The sequence below is a fragment of the Phodopus roborovskii genome, unplaced genomic scaffold (genome assembly GCF_943737965.1).
Source record: "Phodopus roborovskii unplaced genomic scaffold, PHOROB, whole genome shotgun sequence".
Taxonomy (NCBI): domain Eukaryota; kingdom Metazoa; phylum Chordata; class Mammalia; order Rodentia; family Cricetidae; genus Phodopus; species Phodopus roborovskii.
The window spans coordinates 9,185,844-9,207,808 of record NW_026125506.1 but is presented as its reverse complement, the minus strand read 5'-3'; the positions used below and the strand labels follow the sequence as shown (position 1 = coordinate 9,207,808).

At 51.8% G+C, this 21,965-nt stretch overlaps 1 protein-coding gene across 1 annotated transcript; it reads left to right on the top strand.

The window, feature by feature from the left end:
• The first annotated feature begins 11,663 nt into the window (after positions 1 to 11,663).
• Sdsl (serine dehydratase like) lies at positions 11,664 to 19,253 on the top strand. Its single transcript, XM_051176548.1, has 7 exons — positions 11,664 to 12,055; positions 12,215 to 12,254; positions 13,414 to 13,553; positions 14,732 to 14,820; positions 15,400 to 15,627; positions 17,891 to 18,015; positions 19,045 to 19,253. The coding sequence occupies exons 1-7, from the start codon at positions 11,882 to 11,884 to the stop codon at positions 19,236 to 19,238; spliced, it is 990 nt and encodes a 329-aa protein (XP_051032505.1). The 5' UTR covers positions 11,664 to 11,881; the 3' UTR covers positions 19,239 to 19,253.
• Positions 19,254 to 21,965: the final 2,712 nt, after the last annotated feature.

Genomic DNA, 21,965 nt, shown 5'->3' with positions numbered 1-21,965 from the left:
TTGAACAGGCAGCCAGTGTGTATTAGTAGTCTTCATCATCATCATCACCACAATCACTGTCATCACCATCATCACCACCACTACCACCATCTTCATCACTACTGTCTTCGCTACAATCACCATCATCATTGTCGTCGTCACCATCAACACCACCATCACTACCATGACCTAGAACTGGGGGGGTCTTACATCTAAAAACCCTTCTAGCTGTACTCCAAGCCTCTGGCCTGTTCCTGGCTGTGTGCAGAGGCCTGTGTATCCACAAGGGCGCGTACACACACACACACACACACACACACACACACACACACACACACAGAGGCAAATGGCCTGACTGCTTCTTTCTCTGGCCCTCCCCAAGAAAGCTCTCTTGTCCCACTGGCTGGGCTGAGAATACAAATGAACACAGTTTGAGGATGGCACAGTCGGCTTGCCCAGGCACGCCCCCCATTCCCCCTACTCCACCCTTCCCCCTCCCAACCCCTTCCAACCCCCACTCCCCCCATCTCTACCCCTCCTCCCCCCCCAGCCACCCAGGCAGAACAAGTTGTGTGTTGTCATTGCACCCTCTGATCGCTCACAACAGGGGTGAACACAGGGTGTGGATCAAGGACATGGGGTAGGCAAGCTGGGATGACATGTACATCACAAGGCCCTTGTGTGGGAAGAGCCATCTTGTGCTCTCTGTACTGGCAAGCGATTGCCAGAGTACTGGGGTTCTGCCCCCATGCCATGGATCTCCCGTGTGGAGACGCACAAGTGTATAGGCTTTCTTTATCCCTTGTTGTATGTGAGGACAGGCTTGGAGGATGGCATTTGCTAAGAGTCATAGGGACAGAAGTTAACTTAGAAAATGCTGTCTTGGGGATTCAGTCTTTAGGGAGCACAGAGCTGATGGACAGGGTTGGATTGAGGAGTTTGGATATACCCAGAGGCTCTAGACTTCATTTTTTAGATTAAATTTGAGTCAGGGTTTCATGCAACCCAGGCTGGCCTCCAACTCACTAAGTAGCTGATGACATCCTTCTTTCTTTCTTATTTGGTTTTTCTTTTTTATTATTTTATTTATTATTAAGTCCAGTTCCCCCTGGGCTTAATATAGTATGTATACAGTGTTCTATCTGTATGTATCCCTGCAGGCCAGAAGAGGGCACCAGATCTTATTATAGAGTGTTGTGAGCCATCATATGATTGCTGAGAATTGAACTCAGGACCTCTGGAAGAGCAGCCAGTGCTCTTAATTTCTGAGCCATCTCTCCAGACCCCTTTTTTGTTTTTGTTTTCTCCGGACAAGGTTTCTTTGTGTAACAGTCCTGACGGTCCTGGAACTCACTCTGTAGACCAGGCTGGCCTCGAACTCACAGAGATCTTCCTGCCTCTGCCTCCTGAGTGCTGAGATTAAAGGTGTGCACCATCCCAGCCCGGCTGAAGGTGCCTTTCAACTCCTGATTCTCCTGCCTCCACCTTCAGAATGCTGGGATCATAGTCTAGTGCCAACCATGCCTACTTTGCTTGGTGCTGAGGATGGAGCTCCAGGCCTAGCATATGCTCGGAAAGCACCCTGTCCACTCAGCCATATTCCCAGCCCGACCCTCACCACCTGTCACACATGCCTCCTTCCCACACCTCGATCCAGTACAGCCATTCCCAGGGTGGTGTGAGTTTTGCATCCAGGGGACGCTGGACAATCTCTGGAGATATTTTTAGTTGTATCAGAATGAGGAGCATCATACTCAGTTACGCTCAATGCCCGGGGCAGCTGTCCTACAACAGAAAATGAACCGTCTCCAGATACCAATGGCTGCATGGGAGGAACCTCTCCAGGGTAACACGAAAGACACTCGGCCCTCCTTGTTCTGCGGTCTCTGTTCCTGGCCTTGTGGCCATAACTAAACCTCAAGGGTACAAAACATGTTCTACCCTGCTGCTGCTGAACCAGAGCCCCGAGAGGCGTCCCATGGACATGGTGGCTCACCCCTGTCATGATAGCACATAGGAGAGGATAGCACAGGTTTGAGGCCAGACTGCGGTACAGAAAGAGATGTGGTCCTAAAGGAAAAAAATAAAATAAAAGTGGCCAGGTGTGGGAGACAGAAACAGGAGGGTCAGGAGTTTGACGTCATCCTTGGCTGCATAGTGGGTTCAAAGCCAGCCTGGGAAACATGAGATGCTCTCTCAAAAAAGTAAAATGTTACACACACACACACACACACACACACACACACACAGAGGCTGGTTGGTAAGATGACTCAGTGGGTAAAGACCCTTGCTGACAAGCCTGATGAGCCGAGTTCCATCTCTGCCACTCACACAGTAGAGAGAACCGACTCCCACAGATTGTTACCTGACCTCTATATGTGTGCCATGCCACACAAACAACCCCAAATACATAAGTAAGAAAGCAAATGAATAAACCATAAAATTATTTATTTTATTTTATTTTATGTGCATTGGTGGGAAGGTGTCGGATCCCCTAGGAACTGGAGTTACAGACAGTTGGGAGCTGCTGTGTGGGTGCTGGGAACTGAACCTGGGTCCTCTGGAAGAGCGGCCAGTGCTCTTAACCACTGAGCCATCTCTCCAGCCCTAAAACTGTTTCTTTTTTAATGTTAAAAAAAGAGAAAAGAATTTGCCTGAACATCGAGCCTCCCTTGTTTTGGACTCTGTGCCCACCTCTGTGGCCCCAGCTGAGGGCTTGGCAGCCACTGCTCTCTTTCATGTGGTTGCCTGCTGCAGCCCTGGATAGATGGGGGTGGAGGGAGCTCCCAGAACCCTCTGGGGCTTCTCGGTGGCGCTGCCTGCTGCTGACTCCCACTGTGCGTCATTCCTAGTGACAAACAGTCTTTGCTGATCACTGATGTGTAAAATCAGTCACCAAGCCAAGGTCAGGACCTGGCGATAGCTAGAGCCTCTCACCGGGTTATCATTACCCATGGTGACCCATGCCTGACGTGGGCCAAATCCAATGCCCTGAGAGACCCTGAGAGAGATGTGGCCACAGCTCATTGACAAGTGAAGAGGTCTACAGCAAAAACAAACAAACAAACAAACGAACAAAAACACCCTTACACCCCAAGTGCAAGTACACTGCTTAATTTGAGGTGACAGGATTTTTTTTCTTCTTCTAGGGGTTGCAGCAAACACAGGAGCCAGAGCAATTGGGTGGTAACTGTTAAGTTATGTGAGAATCTTCTGTGCCTCCAGCTCAAGGCAGCTGTCAGAGGCTTTGGACAGCAGTGTCAAGGCCTCTTCCCCACCCCCGCCCCCACTCCCAACCCCAACACCACTCACAAGCTCTTTCCGTTTCTCTGAAGCCCAAGGGATTTTGTTCTATGAGATGGAGGTCTCACTATGTAACCCAGGCTGGTCTTGAACTCTTCATTCTCCTGCTTTAGCTCCCCCCCCCCAACCAAGTACTGGGACTAGAGATATACACCACCCTGCTCAGATTAGCTATGAGTTTGTTTGTTTCAAGGCAGGTTCTCCTGCAGCCCAGGCTGGCCTTGAATTTCCTTTGTAGCCCAAATGGCCATTATCTTCTGATTACCCTGCCTCTGCCTCCCCAGTGTCGGGATTACAGGCATTCGCCATCATACATGGTGCTTAGCTACGAATTTTTAAGTCTATTGGGAGGTGCACCCAGGTTGAATGTCTCCGTGCCCGGTGACCCAACTAGCCACATTAGCTTTTTGCACCTAACTCCTTCTGTTGTTCTGGGCAAATGAGTTGTGGTGGCGGGGAGGTCTCTGGTAGGGTCTCAAACTCAGATACATGCAAAGTTCAGTCAGGAGCTGCTGGGTGCTGGGTGCTGGGTGGCAGCTGAGTGGGGAGGACGGGGTGATCTCAGGACTGTGACCTTCCAGAAAAGATGGGGTCGGCTGATGACATAAAGCCCCAAAGATGTATTCTCAAGTCCAAAATGATCATATTTGTTGGTCAGGGATGGGGGAGGGTCTTTGATCGTGACCACGCCACACTGGTCATCGTCCTGTGTGTGGGGAGACCTGGGTTTCTTTGCTCCCAGTCTCTGCTCCCTGGCTGCACTGGTGGCCTCACCGCCTTTCCAGGTCCCTAGTCCCACCTAGCGGCTCAGAAAGTCACCCAGGGGAGAGTGTGAGGTGAGACTTGTGACAGAGGGTGGTTGGCAAGTGTCGGATGTTCCGCCCTACCTCAGCAGAAAGGTCCCTTTGTCCTGGGAACAGGATGCACAGCTGAGGCCGGGTGGTGAAATGAAGGTTAATGAGAAACTGGCCAGGTGACTGCTTGGTGGCCTGAGGTGTCAGGGACAGGAGCTGGCTGACAAACATAGCACCAGCACCGCCCCCACACACCCTGTTAGCCTTCCAAGCCCATTCTCGCCTCAGCCCAGCCAGCAGCTGCGGGCGGAGCCCAGGCCCTCTGCGATTCAGTCTCTGGTTCTGCCCCTGCTACGTGACCTCGTGCAAATGTCTTGGTTTCTCTGAACCCGTTTCCTTCCGTGCAGGGGTCACCAGAACGTTTGTTGCTGGTGGTGGTTGTTGCTGAAGTTGTTGTACATTTTGTGATGGAATGACGTCACAGGCTTCTTTACAACTTCTGCTGTATTCTCAGGTGACTTCTTTTACAACCATAGGAATGACTGACAACAGAGCGCCAGCTGTAGGCCCCAGTACCTCACTCACATCCGCTACCAGGGCAGGAGCCGTGTGTCCCTCCCCACAGCAAGGCAAGCAAGGCACAGAGAGGTTGAGTGACCAGCCTAGGGTTCCTCAGCCTGGAAATGTTGTTGCTGCTGTGCACAGCAGAGCCCGGCTCCAGGATCTGTGTTCTAGATACGGATTGCACTGCTTCCCCATAGGAACCCTGTGCCCATTGAGCTTTCTTTCGTTTCTCTGTATTCAACAAAAAATTTAAATTACATGTATTTATTCTGTGTGCATGTTGGTGCATAGGCATGCCACAGCATGTGTGTGGAAGTCAGGTTTTGTGTGTGTGTGTGTGTGTGTGTGTGTGTGTGTCAGTTCTCTCCTTCTACTATGTTGGTCCTGGGAACTGAACTCAGACCATCAGTTTGGTGACAAGTGTTCTCACCTGGCAAACCATCTCAACAGCCCTATTTCTTTTGTTTGTTTGTTTGTTTGTTTTTGTTTTGAGACAGTCTTGCTGTTGAATTCATGGCAATCCTCCTGCCTCAGCCTCTGGAGTGCTGAGGTTACAGGCATGCCAGCATTTGGCTTGTACTATTACTTATTATTTTTCTCTTTAAAAAGATTTAATTCGCAGCTGGAGAGATGGCTCAGAGTTTAAGAGCACTGGCTGCTCTTCCAGACATCCTGGGTTCAATTCCCAGCAACTACATGGTGGCTCACAACCATCTGTAATGAGATCTGGTGCCCTCTTCTGGTGTTGAGACGGAACACTGCATACATAATAAATAAATAAATCTTCAAAAAAAAAAAAAAAAAAAGATTTAGTTCAGCACAGTGGTGCACGCCTTTAATTCCAGCACTTGGAGGCAGAGGCAGGAGGATCTCTGAATTCAAGGCCAGCCTTGTGTACATGGTGAGTTCCAAGCCATCCAGGGCTATATAGTGAGACCCTGTTTTAAAAAACAACAAACAAGCAAAAAAAAAAAAAAAAGAATTATTATTATTATTATTATTTTGGAGTTTTGAAACAGGGTTTTCCTATGTAGCCCTGGCTGTCCTGGAACTCACTCTGTAGACCATGCTGGCCTTGAACTCACAGAGATCTGCCTGCCTCTGCTTTCCCAAGTGCTGGGATTGAAGGTGTGAGCCACCGCCTCCAGGCTGTGGCTTATTAATTTTAGTTGTGTGGATGGTGTGTGGGGTTATGTGAATGTGAATGCAGGCACCCATGGAGGCGTCAGGCATGCTGGAACTGGAGTTAAGGGCCATTGTGAACCACCTGAACTGAACTTGAGTTTTCTTCAGGGTAGCACTTCTTAACCCGCCCCACCCCACCTGTGTGTGTGTGTGTGTGTGTGTGTGTGTGTGTGTGTGTGTGTGTGTACACGTTCCCATGCACGGGTGCAGCTGTAACCCTAGCATTTGTATGGTGGAGGTGCGAAGATGTCTAGTATCATCTTCATTTATATAGCAAGTTTAAGGCTGGCCTGGATTACCCAAGATCCCATTGCAAGAAAAACTAAAGAGACTCCATTGCTAGGGGCTTGTGGTAGACAGCTTAGCTGACACATGCAAAGCCCTGGGCTCCTTCCCCAGTGCTGGCGATGAGAGCCTTGAGAATATGCTATTGGTATACCACAGGTATGTAGTAAGTGCAGATTCTTGTCTACAAGTGAGGTATTCCTCTACCAGGAAGCCTTGTCCAGATCTTATACTACAGCCACTATAAGACCTTCTGCTCTCCATCCTTTTTGGGTCCCCAGAGCCTCCTGCAAGATTGGGCACTTGGTAGTGATGGGGGAGGGGTTAATGTGATGTGAGGGCAGAGGTGAATTGGGCGGGGTCCTAGTCACAGATCATGGCTATGCAGCTCCACCTGACCCCAGGTAGCCAGGGGTTAATCATCAATCACAGGAGGAGAGAGGTCACTCTTCCCTAAGGGACACCTATGGTGCCTGGCCCTTCCTGAGTCTTGCCTCTCATTTTGTGTTTAGGGAAACTGAGGCTCAAGATGGATGAGGCTCAGGGTCTCAGCATTATTCAGTGAGATGGGGACAGACGGGGCATGAGAATCTGACTCTTCTTCAAGGGTGCTGAAGAGCTGATCTTGGGTCTCCACACTTGCATGGGGAGCATTTACCCACAGCTGTCTCTTCAGAGTCTTTCTCCCCAGGCTCTTCTAGAGCCTAGAACTCAGCACGGTTTCCAGCTCCCACCCCCCACTCCCTGACTGCCTGGGCTCTCCACATCCCACCTGCTCCCACCTCCCACAGCATGGGCATCCTGAGTGCTGGGTCGGATCAGGGGACACGCTATCTTGTTTGAGGTTAAAGGTCTCAGGTCTTGGCAGGTGGCAAGTGTTAGGAAAATATTTATTTATTGGATGCACGAAGGAATGAGCAGCCATTGCTGTGAACAGTAAATAACAGCTAGGCTTCTGCTGCTGGCTGTGAAATAGAGATGGGAATGTGACGTGGGAGTCACCCTTCCCTTCCAGACAGCGAGTCAGGATGGCTGCCAGCACCCTTGTCTTCTTTCTTTCTATCTTCCTATTATTATTATTATTATTATTATTATGGACAGGGCCTCTTTATGCAGTCCCAAGTGTCCTGGAATTTGCTCTATAGACCTTGAACTCACAGAGATCCTCCTGCCTCTGCTGGCATCAATGGCGTGCTCCACCATGCCTGCCCTGCATCTTTGTTTTCTTGTCTCAAACCTAAGCTGACCCCAGTGTGGTCCGGGGAAAGTGGCCTGACCTAGAGACAGCTCTGGACACGCCAGATCTAGGGTGGCTGTGTTATGAAGGTGGTCCAAGGGGAGCGGTTCCTTCTACCTCTTGCTGGCCAACCCCTGTGGATGGATGCTTCCCTTTCTGAGCCTTCATTTCCTCACCTCCCAGATGAGCCCCGGTCATTCATGAGCCATGGGCTGCATGAAGAAGGAAGGGAGGATTGAACAGCCCTATGAGTCTGTCTTGGCTGTTTTTGTTGTGAGTCTGTCCCTTTAACAGGGAGGAGGGGCCAGGCCTTGGTGGCTGGAGGAGGCTGATCTAGTGGCCTGTGAATGCAGGTTGGTCCTGGCTGGGCAGTAGGCTGTGCTGGCCGGGGAAACTGTGCTTCGGGAAGGTAAGGGTGGCATTGTGGGAGTGGCTGTAGGCTGTGGGGGTGAGGGTGGCTATGATCGCAGTAGCACACGTCCTGTCTTGTCCAGGAGGCGGGCGCTGAGGACCGTGAGGGTGGCTACCAGGTTGTGCAGCCTGAAGGGACAGTCAGTCTGGCTTTCTAGCCTTTTTTCATGATTCAGCTGTTGTATGCCACCCGAATGGCCTCTGGGGAAAAGCACCCCAGAGCTGTGGGGGTTGGGATGAGGGCTGGAGAGAGTGAGCAGTGCTTATAAATGAGTTCCAGTGAGGAAGTCACAGGGCTCCCTCTCTGCTGCCACACTGATGAGTGGACCAGTGGGGTCCCTAGGCATTGTCTCAGATGGGTCCCCACCCGACGGCAATGAGGTTGCTGTCACCAAGAGGGACATAGAGGCCTGGGGACAGCTTCAGCTCTTTTTTGTCCCTGCTTTTCTTTGTTTTTCAAGTCAGGGTCTCTCTATGTTATCTTGACTGTTCTGGAACTCACTCTGTAGACCGGGCTGGACTGACTCGAACTCACAGAGATCCCCCTGCCTCTGCCTCCCTGGTGCTGGGATTAGAGACATGTGCCACTGTTAGCCGGCGAGGATAGTTGTCAGTGAAGTACCGAATGGCCTCGTTTTTAATAAGTGACGACGATGATGATGAGGAGGAGGATACTGATAACCCTGTAGTTGAGATGTCACACAGTGTTGAAGCGCACACCTACACCTGTGTTTAAATTCTGAGCCATGTTTCCTGACCTGTGGCCTTGTGTACCAACCGCTCTGTGTCCCTAGTTATGAAATGGGGTTAAATACAAGACTCTGTCAGGGCTTCTCAGTGTATTCTGAGATAAATAAGGAAGGTGCTGGGCATGGTGCCCGGTTCCCAGCAAGCCCCAGACAACAGTTAACGCTTATCAAACCACACCGGGAAGAGTGGGCACCTTCATTTCATGGCTGAACTTAATCCTCATGAGGGCCCTGCGGTGTACAGCCCTGCATCCAGTGTGTAGCATAGTTCATGCTTAGCTCACTCATATCTTTCTGGACCAAGAGGCCTTTCTTGGCTCCATGCCCAGAAGAGGCCATTTTGCTCATCTTTAATATTCACAGTTTCCTATTGTTTTGTTGGTTTATAGTAGATCACATCAAACTACAAGATGGCTCCAAGGTAGGTGGGTGTCTGTCTTCCCCACTGTGCCGTCCCTGGGTCTCAAGCCCAAGCCTGGACCTTGATGGTGCTCTCTAGGCATGCGCGGTAGGGTGTGCACAGCCTCATTGGTAGAAGGTCCCAGCAAGGGAACCTGTCTAGAGGATTCAGCCTGGAGTGTGGTAATGTGTGCCAGTGCACAGCTTGGGAGTTGGAGTGTGTGTTACAGAAGAAGAAATAGGTTCAGAGTGGTTGAGACACTTACTTGGGTCACACAGCTGCTTTTTTGAGTTTGATCTCTGGTTAGCCCCCAAATCTGTGATTGGGGGTTGCAAGACTGACCTGTGGGTCAAGCCAGGCTATGAGGGATGACTTAGTTAGGGTTACTATTGCTGTGAGAAACACCAAGACCAAAGGCAACAAGAAGGAAGCATTTATCCGGCTCACACTTCCCTGTCATTATTTGTCACCAAAGGAAGTCAGGGCAGGAACCCGGAGGCAGGAGCTGATGCAGAGGCCATGGAGGGTGCTGCTCACTGGCTTTTCCCCCATGGCTTACTCAGCCTGCTTTCTTATAGAACCCAGGACCAGCAGCCCAGGGGTGGCCCCACCCACAGTGGGCTGGACCCTCCCCCATCAATCATCAATCAAGAAAATACATGACTGGCTTACCCACTGGCCTGTCTCTTCTCAGTTGAGGCTCTTCTCTTCTCAGTTGAGGTTCCCTCGTCCAAAATGACTCCAGCTTGTGTCCAGCTGACATAAAAACTAGTCAGCACAGGGAGTTTGGGGACCAGGCACGGCTCATAGGCCCCCTTTCCTGTGACAGGTGCTGAAAGAGACCGAGGGTCTACTCTGTCTGGGGAGGTCCAGGGCCACCCTGACAAAGGGTCAGTAAGAAAGGGTTGAGGTTCAGGCTTGGGGACTGGAGGAATAGGGTGCAACTCGCCTCTTGGTGGCCGACCTTAGAACTGCAAAGGGCCTCACCCCCCCCCAAAAAAAAAACCCAAAAAACAAAAACCAACAACAAAAACACAAAAGGAGGGTAGGTTTTATTTTTGGTTTTTCCCCTTTTCTTTGGTGTTTGAAGCAAGGCCTTCCCAATCCATAGCTGAGAATATAACCTCGAACTCACTTTGTAGTCCACGCTGGCCCTGAACTCTCAATCCTCTTGCCTCAGTTTCCCGAGTTTGAGTGCAGGGATTACAAGTGTGAGCACCACCCAGCTTGTTCCTTTTTCCAACATTCCTTCCCTCATTTCCTATTTACTTGTTTTATTTATTTATCTACAGACAAGATCCCTTTATGTAGCTCTGGCTGGCCTATAACTTGCTTTGTAGACCAGGCTGGCTTGGCATCCATAGATCCTCCTGCCTCTGCCTCCTGCCTGATGGGATCAAGGGCATGTGCTACCATGCCCATCTTCCTCCCCCTTTTAAAATTGTATTTATTGACAGTGTGTGTGGGTGTATGTATGTGTGTGTGTGCATGAGAGAGAGTATGTATGCTTGTGTGCGACTGTGTATGTATGTGTATGAGTGTGTACATGTGTGTGAGTGTGTATGTGTGTGAGTATGTATGTATGTATGTATGTATGTGTGTGTATGTATGAGTCTGTGTATATGTATGTGTGTGTGTATGAGTGTGTGTGTGATTGTGTATATGTATGAGTGTGTGAGTGTGTATGTGTGAGTGTGTGTGAGTGTGTGTGTGTGTATGTATGAGTATGTGAGTGTGTATGTGTGAGTGTGTGTGTCTGAGGGCGACACTATGAACTTGGTTCTCTCCTTCCACCTTTAAGTGGTTCCTGGGGATCAAACCCAGACCATCAGGCTTATGAGAAAAGTAGACACGTAGTATTTGTTGAGCCATCTCACCAGACCTTTGCAATCTTTTTGTTGTTGTTGTTGGTTATTCGAGGCAGGGTTTCTCTGTATTGCTTTGGAGCCTGTTCTGGAACTCGCTCTGTAGACCAGGCTAGCCTTGAACTCACAGAGATCTGCCTGCCTATGCCTCTCAAGTGCTGGAATTAAAGGTGTGCGCCACCAACGCCCGGCCTTTTGCAATCTTATAAAATTTATTTTTATGTGTACATGTGTTTCTCTGCATATATGCCTGCACACCATGTGCAAGCTGTGCCCAAGATGGCCACAAGAGGGCATCAGACCTCCTAGACTGGGCGGGGCACCATATGGGCACTGGGAACTGAACCTGGGTCCTTTGCAAGAACATTATGTGCTCTTAACTGCTAAGCCATCTCTCCAGGCCCCCCTCCCATATTTTTGTTTTGAGACAAATCTTGTGTGGTCCTGGCTGGCTTCAAACTTGTTATGCAGCAACATAAAATCATCAACAAACGTAGACCATTGTAAAGCTACATATGTACATTGAAAACAAACAAAAGCTTTCTGGCCAGTGTGATGTCATAGCATTATAATCCCAACACTAAGGAGTTAGAGGCAGGGGGATGGTGGGTCCCAGGCCAGCCTGGGCCGCACATGGAGACCCCGTCTCTCAACAGCAACTACAACAAAAGCATCTTTGCTTTTAGAGATACTAGCCATGGCTGTATAACTGGGAACCAATGACTGGGAAGAGGGCATAAAACTGCCAACGGCAAAGGTAAGAACTAGGGAAGGGCTCTGCCTCCCTGGCACCTGCTTAGCCAGCATTTTTTTTTTAATGGAAAAATTATGAATGAATGAATGAATGAACGAATGAATTTTTATTACTCTTCTGTCACACTCTGCATCTCCAGCACTATGGACAGCCACAGACACTAAGTGAAGGGTACCCAGGACAATCTGTTTTGTTCAGATGGGGAACCAAGGTCCACTTGCCTGAAACTTGAAGCTTGGAAGCTGGATTGGATTTGGGGTGGCCAGGCTCAGGGGCCTTGACCTCCCTTCCACTGTCATAGTTAAGGAATCTGAACCATGTATGTCCCCTTGCAGGTCATCTGTGTGCCACAGGAATGGAAGGAGCCTTGGCAGAGCGTGTCAGGGCAGAGCCTTTCCACAGGGTCACGCCCCTGTTGGAGAGCTGGGCACTGTCTCAGGTGGCAGGCATGCCCGTCTTCCTCAAATATGAGAATGTACAGCCGGCTGGATCCTTTAAGATCCGGGGCATCGGGCATTTCTGTCAGCAGGTGAAGGAGGGTGGGGACAGGGCTGGAGAGGGGAGTGAGGTCCCACGGGGCCAGCGGAGGAGATGGGCAGGAGTGTTCGGTGAGGATGGACACCCAGCCACATCCCACAAAGGCCTCCATGACTAGAGTGACCCCTGACTCCATCCTTTCTCTCTCCAGATGGCCATGAGGGGATGCAGGCATCTGGTGTGCTCCTCAGGTGACCCTGCCCCTCTCTGTTTTACTAGGAGTTCTCAGGACTGGGGTGGGGGCAGGTAGAGCATCCATCAATGTCCAGGGCTTCCCTCCCTCCCTCCCTCCTCCCCTCCTTCCTCCCCTCCTTCCCTCCCTCCCTTCTTCCCTTCTTCACTCCCTCCTTCCCTCCCTCCCTCCCTTCTTCCCTCCCTCCCTCCCTTCTTCCCTCTCTCCCTCCCTCCTTCCCTCCCTCCCTTCTTCCCTTCCTCCCTCCTTCCTTCCTTCCCTCCCTCCCTCCCTCCCTTCTTCCCTTCCTCCCTCCATCCTTCCTTCCCTCCCTCCCTCCCTCCCTCCTTCCCTCCCTCCCTTCTTCCTTCCCTCCCTCCCTCCCTCCTTCCCTCCCTCCCTCCCTCCCTCCTTCCCTCCCTCCCTCCCTCCCTCCTTCCCTCCCTCCCTTCTTGCCTCCCTCTCTCCCTCCCTCCTTCCTTTACTTTCTTCTTTCCCTTGTAAAGGCTATGGGATTCCTGATCCTCCTGTCTCTACCTCCTGGGTGGGATTACAGGTCTTGCACCACCAGGACCAGTTTAGCTTCATCTTTTTTTGTTTGTTTGTCTGTCTGTTTAGACAGTTTTTCTGTGTAGCCCTACCTGTCCTGGAACTCACTCCGTAAACCAAGCTGGCCTTGAACTCAAAGAGATCCACCTGCCTCTGCCTCCCAAGGGCTGGGATTATAAACACATGCACCACCACTGACTAGCTTCATTTTAAGGGTCAACCTCACTCAGGTTGCATCTCAGACAGCCACACACGACCTGTTTTCAGTCCCTTCTCAATACTCTGAAGTCCATGGTGGTCATGAGCGACAGGGACCCGTCTCACAGAAGTTTAAAGCTGTAGGCTCCAAGTTCTGAACATCCTCAGGATAAATGGCTTTCAGACATGGCTGTGTCTAGCCAGCCTCTTCTCTTGCTCTCTCCATCTCTTTCTTTTCCTTCGTTGTCCAAGCCACACAGTAGCCTGGGTAACATACTCACCCTTGAGGCTGGAAGGGGCGAGGAAGTTGCCTTCTCTGGTTGGCTCAATGTAGATCAGGTGTCCCCTCTGCCAGCGGTGGGGAGGGGGCAGATACCCAGGTGGGGCAGGCATGTGGAAATCTGAGGAACTCCTCTCTCTACTGCTCCCAGGGGGCAATGCAGGCATTGCAGCCGCGTACGCGGCTCGGAAGCTAGGCATTCCGGTCACCATCGTGCTCCCGGAGAATACTTCCATGCAGGTGGTGAGGCGGCTGGAGGGAGAGGGGGCCGAGGTCCAGCTGACTGGGAAGGTAAGGAGTGGAAAGCAAGGGCAGAGGGCTGGGGGAGGGGTCCTGAGTCCTCCCTCCCCACCCCATCCCACCCCACCCCAGGGCATTGCCTCCAATTATTTTGGACAAACCCTAGCCAGAACCAGGCTTCGGTCTGGAGAAAAGAGGATGGGTGGGACAAGGCTGTTGCACTTTGAGGGCTGGGACCTCTGGACCTGTTGTCTCACTCCGAGAAGACCACTGTCAGAGGGCTGGATAATGTCCCCCATCCTCAATGACACTTGGTACTAGGACCCTGAAAGGCTGGCAGTTTGATAAGACAAAATGTCTTCAGTGACAGCTGTGTGTGTTCTTGCTCTGAGACCCCAATGAGAAAGTAATGGGGACCTCAGAAGACCCCACCCCTCCCATGAACCATGGTGCCCAAAGCTGCCACTAAGTACTGCACGGTGGAGCCTCCCTGCTCCCTTCCAACCCTTTCTTCTTTCCTTCTCCTCTGCTTCTTTTTGTCTTGTTTTTGCTTTCTAGACTGGCTTTCTCTGTGTAGCCCTGGCTGACCCGGATCTCACTCTGTAGCCCAGGCTGGCCTCGAGCTCACAGAGATCCATTTTGCTTCTGCCTCGCAAGCGTTGGGATTAAAGGCGTGTGCCACCTCCTCCCTTCAACATCCACTCACCCATCCATGGGGTGGGGTGGGGCAGGGCGGGGCATGTCTGTGCCACCCAGGGTTTCCCTAGAGCTCAGGAGGGTTGGCTGACTTATGGTGGGCACAGGTGCCAGTCAGGCACCAGCTTGCCTACATCTATGACTCCACTCACTGTGCACTCCCTTAGGGGGATGGAGGCTCTCACGGGTGAGCTGCAGGGACCCAGCCCGTATGTGGGGTTGGTGTGAGGGACTTGACCCCTCCTGTGGGCCCCACGTAGGCTCCATGTCACCGGCCCTGGGGTCCATTGGCTCTGCCTGCCTGCACACCCTGAGCTGGTCTGGCCCTGCTGTCATATGACATTTGGGTCCCTTTGAGTTCGAGGGACAAAGGTGGTGCCCTTTGTCCCATGAAGAGGTTGCAGTCCTCACCCTGGGAGGTGTGGTCTTCCTCAGGGGAGGCCTTCTCAAGCCCTGAAGGAGACCCCAGTCTCTGCTACCATCTCTGTGGAGTCTGCACCCCAGAGTTTTCCAGGGCCTCTATTTCTCTTTAGGTCTGGGATGAAGCCAACATAAGGGCGCAAGACTTGGCCGCAAGGGACGGCTGGGTGAACGTTTCCCCATTTGACCACCCCCTGATATGGTAAGGCTTGTGGCTTTGTTCCCAGGGTGCCAGAGTGGGAGGCCCTCGCTGAATCAGGGCCTAAAGAAAGGCCCAGGAAAGAGAAGAGCCTTCAAAGCCAGGCAGATGTGGGTTCAGACCTTGCTTCTTGGGAATCGTGTTTTGTGCAAAGCGCCTCATTGCCCGTGCCTCAGTTTCTCCATCCATAGAATGGAAATCGCGTGCCTTGGGGCTGGGTGCAGGCTGCTGGCATTCCCTCACTGCCTACTCATCTGGGAAGCCCACTGTGGCACAGAGAAGCCAAGACACTTGCTCGAGGGCACACAGCTGATCTGGGGCAGAGATGGGGTTCTATTTCCAGAACCGCAGATGGTCCTAAGTCACAGGCTGGTCCCTCTGAACCCTCCCTGAGAAGGATATTTCTTCCCAACGTGGGGAGGATTGAATGAGATAAGGCAAGAAAGAGTCTGGGAGGGCGATGAGACGGGTGGGTGGATGAAGGAATGAGTGGATGGAGAGAGAGCTAGGCCGAAGCAGAGTGGCCAAGGAGGGCTCAGCTGTCTCCGGAGTCACACACTTTGTGCTGTCCCCACCCCACAGGGAAGGCCATGCCAGCCTAGTGCGGGAGCTGAAGGAGTCACTGGGGACCCCACCAGGTGCCGTGGTGCTGGCCGTGGGGGGCGGAGGCCTCCTAGCAGGTGTGGCTGCGGGCCTGTTGGAGGTAGGCTGGCAACATGTGCCCATTGTTGCCATGGAGACCCGAGGGGCGCACAGCTTCAACGCAGCCTTGCAGGCGGGCAGGCTGGTCACTTTGCCAGATATCACCAGGTGAGTCTGGGCGGATCATCTGAGGGGGTAGAGGATGGGGTGTCGGTACCCTATGGTCTGTTTTTCCAAGGTAGTGGGAGTGGGGGCACCCCAAAAATCTGCTTGTTCTGGAATTCTAACACTGTCACGAAGACCCACGTTAGAGGGTATGAAAAAAGCTGGGTTTATGGCTACACCCCTGCCATCCCAACACTTAAAAGGCCGAGGCAGGAGGCTTGAGAATGAGAGTCAAGCCAGAGCTCGCACAGAGAGACACTGCCTCAAAATAAAGGTGGGTGGTGCTGGAGCAGCACAGTGGGTGACGTGCTTGCCGCAGAAGTGTGAAGACTTGAGCACAGATTCTCCACACCAACCGAATCTGGGTGCGGTGGCGGCACATCCCAGAGTTTCGCTGGCCACTCAGCCTAGCAGAGGAGGTGAGACCCTGACTCAAACACATGCGTACACAAGCTGATCCAGTTTCCTAGGGCTGCTGTAAGAAATGACCGAAAACTGGGCCAGGGAGACAGACATGGAGGATGGATAAAGTTCCTGCTTTGCAAACATGAGGACCTGAGTTCAGTCCCCAGGACCAGTGTGAAAGGAGTGCGGTGGTGTGCCTCTGAAGAGGCAGAGGCAGGTGGAGTCAGGCTAATGAGATCCCGTATATAAAAAGAAAGGAAGGAAGGAAGGAGGAAATAAAGGAAGGAAGGAAGAAAGGAAGGAAGGAGGAAAGGAAGGAGGAAAGATGGAAGGAAGAGAGGAAGAAAGGAGGAAATAAAGGAAGAAAGGAAGGAAGGAAGGAGGAAAGAAAGGAAAGAAGGAAGGAAGAAAGGAAGGAAAAAAGGAAAGATGGAAGGAAGAGAGGAAGAAAGGAGGAAATAAAGGAAGGAAGGAAGAAAGGAAGGAAGGAGGAAAGGAAGGAAGGAGGAAAGAAAGGAAGGAAGGAAGGAAGGATGGAAGAGAAGAGAAGAAAGGGAGTTTACTCCAGAGTGGCAGCCCAGCTGTTTAAGCCCTAAGGTGGGTGCATGTCCCCCAGCCTGGCACAGTAGCAGCGCCACATGATATCCACAGATTGCTATTTCTGCAGATAAGAGCAGTCCACACAGGTGGGGTGTTGCATTGAGGGGGTCACCTAGGGACCCCCTTGGCTTTGGAAGGTTCATCTGTCCCATTCCTAGACCCCGGTTCCCTCCTGAACCTTGTTCCCATACTCCATTATGTCATTGTCTCCGATAGGGTTCTATTGCTGTGAAGAGACATCATAGCCACGGCAGCTCTTACAAAGGAGAACATTTAATTGGGGCTGGCTTACACTTTCAGAGACTTGGTCCATTATCGTGGTGGCATGCCTGCAGACAAGACTTGATGCTAGAGCAGTAGCTGAGAGTCCTACATCTTGCAGCCAACAGGATGTCGACTGCGACACTTGGCAGTACCCTGAGCATAGGAAACCTCAAAGCACAGCCCCGCAGTGACACACTTCCTCCAACAAAGCCACGCCTCCTAATTGTGCTACTCCCTATGAGATTATGGGAACAAATCATTCAAACCACCACAGTTACTGAACCCTGGTTTGGGGTAACAGCCTCCCCTCTTCCCTGGACCGGTCTTGTGGCCATTTTGTTTTTGGAGCGGGGGTAACATCTACATGAAGATGTGTGGGACAAAACTATACTCCTCACTTATTCAAACTGCAGTGGTCTTTTTAAACATTTCTGAAACAGGATCTCATGTAATCCAGGTTAGCCTTGAACTTGTTATGTAGTTAAGGATGACCTTGAGCTCCGGATCCTCCTTCCAAGTGCTGGTATTATAGGCATAACCCACCATGTCCAGTTTATGGAGTGCTAGGGATAGAACCCAGGGCCTTATGCATGCTGGGTGAGCACTAGACCCACTGAGCTAGAATCTTTTTTGTTCAGTGCTAGGAGCGGAGCTCAGGGTTTCTTATAGTGCCTCACTGAGACAGTTCAAGGCCAGCCTGGACTATGGTGCTCTGCCACTGAGCCCCACTTTCTTTGTAGCTCAGGCTGGCCTTGAACTATCTCTGTAGCACACTGAACCCCACCCTGTTACATGACTCAGCCTCAACTTGTGCCCATCCTTTCCCTTCTCCCAATCCTGCAGCCAAACTCTAGGCTCTCCCTCCATCCCTCTGCTCTTGGTATGCAGGACATCTGAGCATGTCTGGGCGCCCTGACAGGGACCTGTCCTTCACAGGATGTGGGTGGGTGAGCTGGGGCCTGAAGGGTGGAGCTCTGATGTGTCTGCTCCCTTGCAGTGTAGCCAGGAGCCTGGGAGCCAAGACAGTGGCTGCGCGGACCTTGGAGTGTGCAAAGGAGTGTGAGATCCTCTCTGAGGTGGTGGGAGACTGGGAGGCTGTGAGAGCTGTGCAGAGATTTCTGGGTGAGTGAGACCCAGGTCATCCATCTGTCTACATCAGCCGTGTCCCCGGCATCTGTGACAGGGCTGGCTGGGCAGTGGTGACATCATGGGGTGTGTCCAATAGTGATGTGTGGAGGGGAAAGTCTTAGGCAGCTTCAGGACATATGCATATGCTCTTCCCACCTTCCTGCCTCTGGATATCCATCCTGGTCCTACCCACTACTGCTTGTCCATGGTGATGACTAGTACCTTCTCCACGAAGCCTCCCTGATCTCCCCACACCACCTCACTAACTAGAGATTTCCAATATACTAACCCCCCTGCCTACAGCTGCCTGGTTTTTAATCTACTGTTGGGGTGTGACTGGGTGGGGGTTGGGCTTTGTGTCTTGGCCACTGTTATGTCCCTAGGGTCTTCTAAGCATGGATGCAGGCAGAGAGTGAGGTATTTGTTGAATGAATGGATGAGTGTATAAGTGAATGGAGAAAATGAGTAATGGATGGATGGACAGTGAAGGAGAGAAGGATGAATGTGTGTGTGGGGGGCAGGTAAGTGGGGATGGGTGGTTGTGTGGATGGGTGGGTGGGTGGATGGATTGGTGGATGGGTGTAAGTATGTATCTGTGGGTGGGTGGATCGATTGGTGGGTAGATGGACACACTGATGAGCAGGTTGATGAATGAACGATCGCATGATGGGTAGGAGATGGTTGGATGGCTCTTGGCTGGCTGGCTTTACAGACAAAGGCTACACTGATGGATGGACAGAGAGATAGCCAAGTGATGGAGTAAGGAGTCGATCTGTAGAAAATCAGAGCTGTGATGGCAGAAGGGGTAGATGGATGGATGGGTGGGTGGGTGGACGATGGTTGGATAGATGGATGGATAGATGATGGATGATGGCTGGATGGATGGATGATGGATGGTTGGATGGATGGATGGATGATGGATGGATGGATGGATGATGGATGGATGATGGATGGATGGATGGACGGACTGGCAGAATAGACCCTTCCTGCTGTGCACTGACTGACAGCCCTTCCTCCCAACAGATGATGAGCGCATGCTGGTGGAGCCTGCCTGTGGGGCTGCCCTGGCGGCTGTATACTCAGGCATCTTGGGGAGGCTTCAGGCTGAGGGCCGCCTGGGCTCCCCCCTGACTTCCATTGTGGTCATCGTGTGTGGTGGCAATAACATCAGTATCCAACAGCTCCAGGAGCTGAAAACCCAGCTGGACTGCAGCTGAAGGCTTCCGGGGACCCCAGAGAGGCTCCTGGATGCCTTCATGTCCACCCAAGGGGTCTCAGTTCCATCTGTCTGGCCCTCTTCCTTCAGGTAGCCCTCTTGGATTGCACCCAGGGGATCTCTTAGTCCAGTGAATAAACCTTCCTGAGCCGAGTGTGTGGTTTCCACAGGTTCTGTGTTTTTATCCCTTGGGGTACACAACCCTGAAGCTGATTCTCAGACAGTGACCCCATGTCACAGCATGAGTGGCTGCGTGGAGCCTTGAAACACGTCCCTCCCTGGAGGAGATGATGTCACCTCCTTAACTGCCAGGGACTTTTATAAGAGCTTGAGTCCTTCTCTACATCAACATTCACCAAGGCCCTTGACAGCAAGTCCCTGTGTGTATGTGTGTGTAAGTGACATAATGCCCCAAGGTCACAAAACTGGCATGCGACTCAGCCAGGTGCAGACACTATTTCTCAGCGTCACTAGGTTATGTCAGCATGAGTGGCATGGCTGGGGGAAGAGGTAAGAGTGGAGTTCTGTGTCCCCTGCTCCCTTGGGAGTGGGTCAAGGCCTTCAGCTCTAGAAAATGTCTTAGGAAACATTAACTCTTGGAGCCACAAGGGGGCAGCAGAGTGTCTCCTATAGGGAAGGAGTCTCTTGTGTCCCTACAACCCTGGAGTTCCCTTTAGCTCTTTCCCAATTGGGGTTCTAAGACCCCAGAGGGGTCTGGGACACATCTTGTCTTTTTGTTGTTGTTTGTTTTGTTTTGTTTTTCCAGACAGGGTTTCTCTGTGTAACAGTCCTAGCTGTCCTGGAACTCACTCTGTAGACTAGGTTGGCCTCAAACTCAGAGATCCACCTGCCTCTGCCTTCCTAGTAGTAGGATTAAAGGTGTGCGCTACCAACTCCTGGCATACCTTATTTTTGTATGGGGTCTTCTGATTCTCCTCACAGACCCCCAGGTGACAGAGCTCAGCTTGGGGAGTCATGACTCACCTCCTCCCTCAGTGGCAGGATTCAGACAGCAGTGACTTCGTTTTCAAATCTGCTGCCTGCACTGTATTCCCTCCAGAGCCCCAGACCTGGTCCTCACTTGCCAGCAATCCCTCACCAGACACCTGGGACCCAGTTCCTGCTTCCTTGGCTCCACGATTTGTGAAATCTGCCAGGATAGAGACTTTGGGGCTGTGAGTCCTGGAGCTGGATGCAGCCAGACCTGAGTTCATATTTTTTGTTTGTTTGGTTTTATTTTATTTTATTTTATTTTATTTTTGAGACAGGGTTTCTCTGTGTAGCTCTGTCTATCCTGAAACTCACTCTGTAGACCAGGCTGGCCTCGAACTCACAGAGATCTGCCTACCTGTGCCTCCTGAGTGCTGGGATTAAAGGCGTGCGCCACACCACGCAGCCTGAGTTCATCTTTGTTCTTGCTAATTATCCAGGGCACCCTGAGAAGATATTCCCTCACTGCTTGCTCTCCATGTCCCAGTGTTCTGGGCTGTGACATGGGCTGATGGGGATGAGTGACTGTGGACCTGCTGTGTGTCTCAGGGCTTTGAACCAGTTTGTCCCATAATGACCCATGCCATACAGAAATTACTACCTACATTCAGGCGAGGAAACTGAGTCAGAACAGTTGACCCCGTGGGCTGGGCCACAGCTTATACACGGAATCTCCACTGTGCCCCCTCCCTCGCAGGTGTCCCCTGTCTGCCTTGCTGTCCATGCTTCTGACTCATACATCCTTCTAGCCTGGCGTGAGTACCTGCCTCCTCCCTGAACCCTCCCAGGACTGTCCAGGTCCTTCTCCTGTCCCTGCACCTGAGTGGCAGAGGCTGTCTCCCGTCCAGGTGCTGGGGATCCCAGGCAGCCCTGGCCTGGCCTCCGCTCTGTGACTGTCTCTCTTGGGAGTCATGTCAGCTGCTGTTTGTTCCTTGCCCCGGTCTTTGGAGCTGCAGATAACAGCCCCAGAGGACTGTTGACTCACCCGGATAACATGTGTGCCTCTGAGCTCAGTTTAGCCCCTCTGGTTGACACCCAAAGCATCTGAAAGTAGGGAGGGTGGAGAGAGTCAGGGGATAAAGGAACGGGGACACCGCAGACTTGCTGTGGCAGTGCCAGGTTCGGTGGGTGGATGACTCTGCTGCCTCTGGGCTCTCCACTGGGAGAGTAGAGCCTGCGAGGGGGCTGGAGTCAGAGGGCATTTGCCTGGGGCTGCACAGGGCCACTGCAAACCTGTGTCTGTGGGGGTGTGTTTCTGCTCACATGCATCTACTGGCTTGCCTGTGATTCCCGCTGCCCCTTCCTCTCAGCTACCGGGATTCATCCAGACCATTGCAGATGTCTTACAGACATCCCACCTTCAAGCTTTGGCTGGCAAAGGGGCTGTTGTCACCCTGAAGCATGCGGGAGGAGGGAGGAAGGCAGAGGCAGGTGACCCTTTCAGCTGGGGTGGTGTCATTGAGAAATGGCACCCGAGGTTAACCTCTGGCTTCCACATGCCTCTGCGCATGCACGTGCTCACACACACGTGTACTCACACACATGCATGCATACATACATACAATGTGTTACTGATGGGGCTTTTAAAGAGAGGTGGAGAATGTGGGAAAGTATGTGTTGGAGAGACCATACAGGCCATTTTATTGGATTGGACTATTTAAAGGAGTCTCGAACTTCAGCTGGGCTAGCTCATAGCTAGTTACATCTATGAATCTTTAGTAGATAAGAGGGGAAGCTG